General features: G+C 38.3%; 1 protein-coding gene across 3 annotated transcripts in view; it reads right to left on the bottom strand.

The window, feature by feature from the left end:
* MED14 (mediator complex subunit 14) overlaps positions 1-6,680 on the bottom strand; it is a 49,819-nt gene extending 43,139 nt beyond the window's left edge. For all 3 annotated transcript variants that reach the window (XM_008574607.1, XM_008574608.1, XM_008574609.1), the window contains exons 1-3: positions 6,624-6,680; positions 6,115-6,240; positions 4,264-4,342 (exon numbers count right to left, since the gene is read on the bottom strand). In XM_008574607.1, coding sequence (XP_008572829.1) covers positions 4,264-4,342; positions 6,115-6,142 — 107 coding nt within the window. In that variant the 5' untranslated portion in view covers positions 6,143-6,240; positions 6,624-6,680. The remainder of the gene's footprint in view (positions 1-4,263; positions 4,343-6,114; positions 6,241-6,623) is intronic.
* Between the last annotated feature and the right edge of the window lie 5,309 nt (positions 6,681-11,989).

Below are 11,989 nucleotides of genomic sequence, written 5' to 3'. Positions count from 1 at the left end.
TAGGAGTGGTGAGAGTGGGCATCCTTGTCTGGTTCCTGTTCTTAAAGGAAAAGCTTTCAGGATGATATTGGCAGTGGGCTTATCATATATGGCTTTAATTATATGGCTTTAATTATGTTGAGAAACTTTCCGTCTATACCTAACTTATACAGGGTCTTTGTCATGAATGGGTGTTGAATTTTATCAAATGCTTTTTCAGCATCTATAGAGATGATCATATGGTCCTTGTGTTGGATTTTATTAATATGTGCACCTGGCCTATTTCACTTAACATAGTTTTCTCCAAGCTCATCCATGCTGCTGCACATTATAGCCCCAGTTTTTATACTGTGTATGTGTAAAGTGCCTGGTGTACTTAGCAGGTGCCAGTAATACCCTCCTTTCCTCCTCCCTTTCAGGTAAGCTGCCAGATTTCACTTTGACGTTTTTACTATAGTACTCCTCTCATTCCTTTTATTTGACTATCTTTTTTTAGGGGGTGGGGGTGGAGAAAGCATTTGTAAAATGTACATTTGAGAAAAAATTTATATACAGTATGTATAAAAAACTTGCAATTTGATAATACAGATGCTCCTTGACCTACATGGGGTTACGTCCCAATAACGCCATCCTAAGTTGAAAACAGTGTAAGTAGAAATGAAAATACATTTAATACACCTATTGCTAGCCCCCCAAAAGATCAAAATTCAAAATTTGAAGTATGGTTTCTACATTGCGTATTACTCTCGTACCATCATAAAGTTGAAAATCGTAAGTTAAACCATCATAAGTTGGGGATCGTCTGTACAAATATAAATCCTTCAGGCTAGGATACCATATAATTAAATATGTAAAAAAAAGGGATAAAATGACCTATTCACAAACTCTCACTGACGTACAATGAAATAACTACAGAAAATAAGAATTTTCATAGCAACATGATGCCACAACTTCCAAGCTCATGATCAACTGACTCACCTTGATGAAGAGGGTATAGACTAGCCTAGATGCAGTTGCATTTGCATTTGCGTGGTGAGTTGCATGTGGTACAAACTGCGTAATTGTCATGTGCAGTAAAACCATGTTATAATATATAAGATTTTAAGGGTGGTTTTGTCCACTATTATCCAAAAGTGTGTAAAACATGGAAAACATTTTTTTCATTTAAAGACAAATTTAACTACAGGTTGACGGGTGGGGAAGAAAAAACAAAAAATTTACCTACAACTTTAAAGGGCCAAATGCTAGAACTAGCTGCTGATGAAGGAATGAAGATAAATTTGGAAAATATACCATCACTTGCTTCATTTTGGATGAAAGTTAAAAATGAATACCTTGAACATGCTAAAATTGTTTTCCAATCTCTACTTCCATTCCCATCAAACATACCTTTGTGAGACTGGTATTTCTACTATGTATGCTATTAAAAGAAACATATAAAAACAGTGAAGATATACATTATCTCTCACAATAAGCATTATCATCAATCCAATTAGTAAGTTACAACAAAAAGAAACAAGTCTGTTTATCACATTAAAAATTCTAAATATTGATATACAAGGTGGTCTTTTCAAAGCATATATGGAATTACTATTTCACTCTTGACGTTTTGTTTTGTTATAATTTTGTGGAAAAGAAAATTTGAGTCTAAGTGATTGTAATGGATTGAATTATGTCCCCCCAAAACTCAAAAAAACTTAAATTGTGTCCCCAAGTTTTATGTATTAGAAACTTAGCCTGCACTTTGACTGTTAAGAGGGTGGGAAATCCTACTGTGGTAATTGAAAGGTGGAATGTTAAAGAGGTGATTAAATTGTAGGACTGTGCAGTAGTGAATGGATTAAAAACGGTGGTCAGGGGTGTGGTTCTGAGGGCTTTAAAAGAAGAGGAGAGTCTGTCTCTCTCTCTGCTCTATCTGCTTCCACCATCTTTCAATGTGAGACCCCTGGGTCACTGTTGCCACCACCAGATGGACTTTGGACTTCCCAGCCTCAGGAACTATAAGCAATAAATTTCATTTTTCTTTATAAATCACCCAATTTCAGGTATTTTGTTATAAGCAACATAAATGGACTAAGACAGTGATTTTATATATTAATTGCCTGTATGTACATACTTTCAATGAAAAATGTGCAGTTTCTACAATTTTTTTTTCCTATGTTATGTTTGTTCTGATTATATTTATTGGAGTGTAATTTTATGTCTGTTGACTCTAATAATTAAAAAATGGGGCTTATATTTTATATGTGTTCTTTCATTTCTTTTCTCTATAATTCATTTTTATTACAAATTACTTAAAAAAGTAATCACATGAACAGATGCTCAATATCATTATTCATTAGGGAAATATAATTAAAATCACAATGAGATCTCTCTTCACACTCACTAGGATGTCCATATTCAAAGACAGTAACAAGTGTGGGTGAGGATGTAGAGATATGGAAACCCTCACACATCTCTGATGGGATTGTAAAATGGCACAGCCATTTTGGAAAACATTCTGGCAGCTTCTTTAAAAAGTTCAACAAATTTACCATATGTCTCAGCAATTCCACTCCTAGGTGTCTACCCAAGAGATATGAAAACATAAGCCCACTCATAAACTTGCATATTAATGTTCACAGCAGCACTATGCATAATATCCAAAAAGTGAAAATGTCTATCAACAGATGAATGGATAAACAAAATGTGGTATATACAGACAATGGAATATTATTCAGCCTTAAAAAGGAATGAAATTATGATACATGCTATAATATGGATGAACCTTAAGGACATATACTAAGTGAAATAAGCCAAACACAAAAGGACAAATATTGTGACTCCACTTATATGAAATATCCAGAAAAGGCAAATTTCCAGAAAGCAGACTGGTAGTTACCTATGGCTAGGAACAGGGATTAACTATAAATGGAATATTTTTAGGGTGATGAAAATGTGCTAAATGTTCTAAAACTGTATTGCAGTGATGGTTGCAAAACTTGGCAAATTTACTACATATTATTGAATTGTGCACTTCAAATGGGTAAACTTTATGGTATGTAAATTATACCTCAATAAAGTTGTTTCAAAAAAAAATGAATGCCCCATGATAGATTAGTGATAAACTAGTCATTCACCACAGATCAGTTGAGAAGTACTACTGTAAGTGACAATCGGGGACTTTTCTTATAAATAAATTATGTGAGTTTAAGTACAGACACACACTTGATAAATCAAAGGCTTTTGGGACTTCGCTTTCTGGTTTTAGCATATACTTCCGATATCTAAAACTGCCAGATAAACAACCTCAAGTCATGCAAGTTATTCAGCCTGTTAGGTATTTAAATCCTGCTTGTTCAGCCACACATAAAAATGACGCTAAACCCTAAAAATTTTAGAAATTGTTATCCAGATTGATGACTATGATTTTTTCACATACAGATAAACTAAAACAGCCACTCAAAAAAGGGCTCATGTAATATTATCTATGTGCTGGCATTAAAAATCATGCTGTTAATGAAAAAATTACTTGATTATACTGAATTCTTCAAATACCTGTATTTACAAAACCAAAATTGGAAAAAGGAGAAGGGGGAAGCTAGAAGATAATGAAAACAACAGATCCTACTGAATAGTCTTTTTATTTTATTTTTTTGCAGCCTTCCTCCTCCCCATTTGCCAGTTTTGGTTTTGATCTCTGAAATTTATTTTTATCCCTTGGAATTTTATTAATTTTAAAACAGAGTTTATTAGAGTTGTGAATAATGGTGCCTTTGCATACCAGGGTGGTAATGAAATCCCACAGAATTATCTCTAACTCCATTTTCAATTTTATTTAGTTTAATGGTATGAAGCATTAAAAGGATTTTGAAACAAACTGAATGACAATATTAGAGAAGGAGAAAAAGACTATTCTGAAAGTTTCGGCTGGTAGATTCATACCATAAAGATTATCCTGGATAAGAACAATTAAGACGCTATTACAGAGAACACTTGATACAATAAAATTCATTGTGTACATGATTTGTAAAGTGCTTGTACAGGAAAAAAATGTGGCAAGGAATGAAAGCTGAGCATCATGCCCTTCATGCCTATACCTGCTCTAGAGGGGAATTTGATAGGACACATTGCCATCTTGGGCCTATTCCAAGATAATTTAGATTCTACGGTACCAAAAGACACTCAAGTTTCATGTCATAAACCTTAAGGACAGTGACTGATCAAGAGTAATGATGGAAAAGAAAATATATCTTGTCAAAATAAGTTTCCATTTTTAGTCTTGAGCTAAATAAGTAAGCTTACTTAAGTTGCTGGATCCAGGGAATGATCCGTTTCATGTCATCATTCACGGACTTCTCCATGTCATCCAGAGTAGCCTGGTCTACAGAATAAATCATTTCCATTAGTTAGCTGCTTACATGAAATACAAAATCTTCATCCAGGTAGCCCGAAATATAAATGAAAATTATGGTTTTAGGCAGGAAATCATGTTATTTCTGAGTCAGAGAAAAACTAAACTAAATGCATCAATAGATATAAACCAACCCAATTTTTTTTCCCCCTTTAACATTTAGGGAGAGTTATAAATAAGACAGCTAACTGACAACAAATGTATACTGGCAGGAAGAACAAATAAATACATGAATTAATTCTTTGCCTGTATTTTATTTCCCCAAACTCTTTTTAATTAGTATTTTTAAGTTATAAGTATTTAAATTCATAGTATAACCAAGCTTAGAATCTAAAAAATAATAGAAACTAAAAAGATCGGCTTGCTAATTGTCGCTTAGAATTTTTAATAACACTAGAAAACACAAAAAAAAATATTGGGCAAAAAAAACAAGATACAAAATGATTTCAATTAATGAAAAAAGTATTTAAAAAATTAGAAGATCACTGCTATAGAGAGAACTGTATCCCCCCAAAATTCACATATTGAAGCCCTAATCCCCCACGTGATGGCATTTGGAGAAGGGGCCTTTGGGAGGTAATCAGGCTTAGATGAGGTCATGGTGGGGCTGCCATGAATAAATTAGTACCCTGGTAAGAAAAGACACCAGACACCGTGCTCTTTCATGTGAAGACACAACAAAAAGGCAGCTGTCTACAAGCCAGGAAGAGAGCCCTCACCAGAAACCAACCATGCTTAGCACCTTGTTCTTGAACTTCTAGCCTTCAGAACTGTGTGAGAAAATAAATTTCTGTTGTTTAATTTACCCAGTCTATGGAATTTTGTTATGACAGCTGTCTAAAACAAGCATACATCCCTAAAATACTACTGCTCTTCTCAGTTTTATACATTTAGGTTTTTTATTTATGAGTGTATGCTATGTTAATAATCAGGAAAACAGTTAAAGAAAAAGTTTTAAAGAGTAAACAACAATTGCCTTGTTGGTTTAGAACCACAGCTAAAATAATTGATAAATGTGTGATTTAGCCATCATAAATGTGATGTCAAAGAAATGAGTCCAGTTTTCCATGAGCAGCCTGTAGAAAAAAATCTATCTTTACGGCCATATAATAAAACCGGAAAACCCTTTATTTGCATCAGTCTATCTAGCTTAATTTTAATTTCAAATGGAAAATATGCTAATATATTCAAGAACACTGTTCCAATAGCAATACAAAAACATTAAATTTCTAGTGTTTCATCATTTCAGAACACCAACTCAGTAAGACAGCAAGTAAGAAATCAAACTTTAATGTCTGCTGTGTTTAAGCCAGAAAAAAATCCTTTCTTCCAGGACTCTGTATTCCAAGTCATCTCGGATGTTTCTACTGTCATAAATATGTTCTTCAGCCATGAGTGACATTAGAATCCCTTGTAGTCATCTCCATGTCACCCAGCTATGAGTGGTAAAATAGAAACTGAGTGACGGGATAGAGAAGTCAAAAACACCAGCCATCAACATTTTACTTTTATATGACAGAAATAACACAAATGTACTTTATATTGGGAAGTTCAACTTCTTATACGAGAAAATCCAAAGCAGAGTTAAAACAGGGCCCCAAGGAATGGACATCAGCCAGTTACTCCTTCCACACCTACTTTTAACACTGCACATACCAATACCCAATGACAAAAAATTTTTATTTTGCTTTTATTAAAAATATTTTTTTTTACACTGAGTGACTATATCATTAGTAACTTACCAAGTCCATAAAGCATCAATTGAAACATTCCAGAATGCAAGTCTACAAAAATGTGCAGACATTCCGAATTACCACAGGGCTCCAAGATGGGAACAACAAGAGCTGGAAGTGCAGTCTCTATGGAAGCTGAACAGTAAAGAATTAAAAATTATTTTCCTATCTGAATATTTTCCCAAAATATTATTTCTCAGACAGTAGACACAAACCCATTACTGAAGGATCGTGAATGCTAGAGAACATGACTTTGCAAAATTTGGAATAGTACTATTATGTTAACTAGCAGCTCAAAAGAATGTAATTTTCAAGTTGACTTGAAACAAACATACCCATCTCAAGTTCTACAGGTAAAAGAAAGCAAAACAAACAAAAGATTTCTTAAAAGGGCTAAAATAGCTACTGAAAATTCAAGCTCATCAGTAAGCTGAATTCTAGCTTTACTTTCACTTGGTAGTTACTAAGAAGTTAATTTTTAAGGATTTTTTTTTAATATATAATGGGAAGAAAATTACCTGTTTCGTAAACAGAATAAATTTCATCTATGGCCTAATGATTTTCAATGCCATTCTCTATAAAAAAAGTTTTATGTCAATTAGTGCTTATGTATTTAAAGAAACACTTGAAAACTATTAACATTACTGATTACACAGGAAAAAAATTTTTCAAGTCATTTGTATACTTCAAGTAACAGCTTATAATATATTATTATGAGAATATAAGAGTATACACCACATATATTATAAGAATTATAAGAATATAGGCAATTACTAAATACAAATCTCCAAAGCTAACAATATACCTGATCTAGAGTTTCATAGTATTTTCTTCAGGTCCAATTAATTTTTCCCTTGATCTCACAAACATAATGAAACCCAGTAAAAGAGCAAAGCACTGAAAGCACCCCAGGTGCTGATCAGATTGAGGGGTTTTAAAAGGAATATGTTCTTCATCTTACCAAGTTCCTCTAAAACCTACGATACAGAAAAAAGGCCGGCAGGGAAAAGATGGTGATCTAGGTACACGGAGAAAAGGGAATGTGAAAGGCAAGGAGGAGAGTGGTGATGTAGGCCTTTCACCAGCCTTGACTTCTCCATGCCACTTTGTCAAACAAGGACAATAACATCTTCTTCCCCTCCATGCCACAGGTTGTTAGGAGAAAGAAATGACAAATTTGTGAAGGTGCTTTAAAAAGAAAAGTTCTCACTTGGGACGGCATAGTGCTGAAAACACCCAGGTGAAGAGTTCGGATCCCACACCAGCAAGCCACCAAAAAAAAAAAAAAAAAAAAAGTGCTTGAGGAGGCGGGGCACGATGGCAGACTAGAGGTGTCCAGGGAGCACTCCTTCCACAGAAAAGGACCAGAACTGTAGAGGATTCATAAAACAAATGTATCTCACAGGGCTTGGTTTTCCAAAGACTTGCAGTTTCAAATACTGACCTTGCAAAGGACAGGAGACTTTCCCCAGGCTATTGAATCTCTGTTGCAAGATAAGAATTGTTACACAGCAAGGTTGCTGGCTCAAAGACAGACAAGTTATTAATTGATATGTAAAGTTACTAAAAAGCTGCTAGAGGGAAAAGGAACGTTTGCTAAATCAAGCCTTTGTTAGTGGATCACTTAATTGCCTAACAGAATGTCATCTAACTTGTTTTTACTGAATGTTACCAGCTTCTATTGTAAAACTTGTTACACTGTACTTAGCAAAACCCCACCTATGTCTCTTCCTATAACTTCTTGGTATGGAGAATAAATGCAAGAAGAGAACCCCAATTCGTGGTTAATTTCCCAAATGGAAGAAATGCCTTACACTTGAGGAAGTTCTGGGATATTAATCCCTTTCTGGGGCTTCTCACTGCTCAAAAGAGATGGGCTTTGAATAACCTTTGGCAGCTCCATCACCCAGGGGAAAAGGGGTGACAAATCCATGGAAGGCAAAGCAACACAGAACTAATGGACAGCTAAATATTGAGAAGAGCGTCTGTGGGAGAGTGTAGGAGTACAGCAGGAGACTGGTGAGATCCCTGTAGAGCACAAAATCTCAGGATGGTGGCACAGAGAGGACAAAGAGGCATGCAGCCGCAGCATCCAGTTTCTGACACCAGGATCAGTGCAGGAGGAATCTTGCCTTGCAGCAAAAAGCTAGGCAGAAGACCCATAGTAACCCCCACCCTCACCACAGAGGTTCAAGGACAAGCCCAGAACCAAGTACGGGGAATGGCCTAGAACACAGACGCTGCATCATTCTAAAACAGTAGCACAGGGGCTGGCCCATGGCTCACTCGGGAGAGTGCGGTGCTGATAACACCAAGGCCCCGGGTTCGGATCCCATATACAGATGGCCGGTTCGCTCACTGGCTGAGCGTGGTGCTGACAACACCAAGTTAAGGGTTAAGATCCCCTTACCGGTCATCTTTTTAAAAAAAAAATAAATAAAGACCCTATTACTGCTCTCAGAGAGTCTGAAGTCTAGTGGGAGAACCCAGCAGTCACGATACTGAAGGACAGCACATTTGCCTGTGAAGGTCTTGCTTCTCCCCACGTCCATGGGTTTACCCAGTAGCACAAATGGGGCACTCCTCACCCCCACCCTCAAGCTGATGCAGGATCTTGAAACCAGAGCCATCTTGGGAGTGGGCCCTGCCCTGGGGCTAGTAGCCACAGCACTTCCCCAGCTTTAAGGGACTGCCCTATTCCCAGTGCACTTGCACGAAAGGCTACAAAGACCCGATCCAGGCCTGGGCTCATAGCAGCTGTGACTCAAGTTCCACAGTCTGGGAAACCAACCATAGTCCTGCTGAACTGACGCACCCCCAAGTCCCCAGCCAGAGAACAGATAGGCAGACCCTCCTCTGGTGGACTACCCCCCCATTCCTTTCCCTACCCCAAGCCCTGCCAGCTGACTGAGTTGTGTGCACCTGAGCCCCAAAGACAAAAAAAAACTCTCACTGGTCTCTAATAAATATGCCCTGGGACTGGTGGAAATAACATGCATCTATGCCCTCCCAGAGAAGCAGACAGGCAATTCCGTCCTGAACAGTCCGACATAGCAGCCTTGCCAACAGTCCCAGAAGTGGTTGCACTAGTACACTAGTGCAGGGCTTGCCTACCACCCAAAATCAGCTAGACAGGCCCTCTCACTGCAAGCTGACTTAGTGGCTCCACCCACCAGCCAGAAGGGGCTGGATAGGCCCACTGACCACAGGCCTGCCTAGAAGCCCCACCCATCACCTAGAAGTAGCTGGACAGGCCCCCTCACTACAGCCCTACCTAGTGGCCTTGCCCACTTCCGGAGAAGGAGCACAACAGCTTCAACCTTAGCAGACCACCTCCTGAACTAGAGAGGGTAGCATGACCCTGCATCAGGCCCCAAGAAGTGGCACAGTGGAAGGGCCACCCGCAGACGCGCACTCAGCTAGCTTAGCCAATGCGCACCCATGCCCATGGCTCAGAGAAACAGCTCAGCTGTCGTGCCCCTGGAAGACCTGCCCCTGAGTTTTTGAGCCATGGAACACAAACGTATCCGAGTGAGAAACAGCTTGGCAGATGTGCCCATGGCAGGCCCACCCCTGATCACAGAAGCAGTGTGGTGACACTGTGCTGCTTTGTACTGCTTCGCCCCCCACGGATGTGTCACCCCACTTCCCCTGGGTGACGGAGACGCAAAGGATTACTCAAAGCCCATCTCTACTGAGCAGTGAGAGGCCCCAAAGTGGTTAATCTCCCACCGGAACCCTCAAGCAAGAGGCATCCCTTCCTTGGGAAATTAACGCCGCATTGGGGTTCTCTTACTGCATTTATTTTCCAGACCAGGAAGTTACAGGAAGAGACATAGGTGGGGTTATAGTTTAACAGTATAGGCTGGTGACTTTCAGTGAAACAAGCCAGATGACATTCCAGTAAGGCAATTAACAAAAGCTTGATCTTAGCAAACATTCCTTCCTACAGCAATCTCTCAGTATCTTTACATAACAATCAGTAACTAGTCTGTCTTTGAGCCAGCAACCTACTGTGCCGCAATTCTTATCTTGCAACGGAGACTTATAGCCTGAGGAAAATTTCCAATCCTCCGCAAGGTTAATATTTGAAACTGCAAGGCTTTGGAAAACCAGGCCCTATGAAGTATATATGCTTTTTAGTATATTCCACATCTCCCCCGTTTTCTTTAAAAGGAAAAGAAAAAGCTATAGACCAGGCTGGCATAGTTAAGACAAAAAGCATCTTGTTAAAGCAAAGTTAGTATCATTTATCATGGCAAGTCCTTTTAATTTACTTCAGGTGAGGACTGGTGATATCATATCATCTTCTCAGGGCAGCTACAGCAGCATCACTCCAGTTGCTGTGAATTGGGTGTAATTAACAATTGCTGAAAATCCAGGAAAGGGATTCTGCTCCATGTAATAGTTGATTCTGAGTTCAGGGAGTTTATTAAAGTTAAAACTGTCCAGGACATTACTGTTCTCAGAGCCTCTAGTCTTTTGTTAAGTTTTTGATCAATTACAAGTCCTTTGTTTAAGAACAGGATGTCTCATCCAAGTTGAAAACACCTTCTTTAAAGCAAGGAAAGTTTAGACAACTGCTTTTGTAGAGAAGACCTTATTTCCCCCTTATGATCAAGGCATTCCTCATAAAAGCATTGATGATCAATATCTAGACTGAAAAGGTCTTACTTTTCGTTCCATAAATCTCTCGATGTTGGGAAGGCTCTTTCCCAGGTGATGATAGAAAGAAGCATTTTAGCTCACTTTCTTTCAGTGATCTGTCCCATGTTGCTGGGAATGCTGTTTCCCAGGTTGTGTTTTGTCCCACGTCGGGGACAAAGGATGAAGCACCACTTTGGGCAAAATTTTTTGACAAACATAAAGTGAGATCAGCAACTTGGAAATGAAACATACTATCTTATATCCAAAGTTTTAAGTTGTATGCTGTTATTAGAGAGAGAGACTTAATTTTCATTGAACTTATAAAAATAGCCATATTGCCATAATGATCATAAGGATACTTAAAGTTATTAAATTTGGGGGGGATCAAATAAAGAGAAAATAAATACCTTTATCTCTGTTTTAAATTACATTCTACGAAACTGTTGTTAGTTACAGATAGCTGAAGAGAGTTTTCTTATTTATTTTTTTTAATTTCATTTTGTCGATATACAATGTGGTTGATTACTGTGGGCCATTACCGGAACCTCCCACCCTCCCCGCTCTCCTCCCTCCCACCCAACAATGTCCTTTCTCTTTGCTTGTTGTATCGACTTCAAGGAACTGTAGTTGTTATGTCTTCTTCCACCACCCCGGTTATTTATTTTGTGTGTGTGTATGTGAATTTATTTATTTTTGGCTCCCACCAATAAGTGAGAACATGTGGTATGTCTCTTTCTGTGCCTGACTAGTTTCACTTAATTTAATTCTCTCAAGGTCCATACATGTGGTTGCAAATGGCAGTATTTCATTCGTTTTTATGGCTGACTAATATTCCACTGTATAGATATACCACATTTTCCGTATCCACTCATCCGATGATGGACATTTGGGCTGGTTGCAACTCTTGGCTATTGTAAAGAGTGCTGTGATGAAGACTGGGGAACAAGTATACCTTTGACTTGATGATTTCCATTCCTCGGGGTATATTCCCAGCAGTGGGACAGCTGGGTCATATGGTAGATCTATCTGCAATTGTTTGAGGAAACTCCATGCCAATTCCCATAGAGGCTGCAACATTTTGCAGTCCCACCAACAATGTATGAGAGTTCCTTTTTCTCCGCAACCTGGCTGGCATTTATCATTCAAAGTCTTCTGGATTTTAGCCATCCTAACTGGGGGGGTGAGATGGTATCTCAGTGTAGTTTTGATTTGCATTTCCTGGATGCTGAGTGATGTT

This window comes from Galeopterus variegatus, unplaced genomic scaffold, assembly GCF_000696425.1.
Source record: "Galeopterus variegatus unplaced genomic scaffold, G_variegatus-3.0.2 Scaffold1074, whole genome shotgun sequence".
NCBI lineage: Eukaryota > Metazoa > Chordata > Mammalia > Dermoptera > Cynocephalidae > Galeopterus > Galeopterus variegatus.
This window is presented reverse-complemented; position numbering and strand designations above follow the sequence as displayed.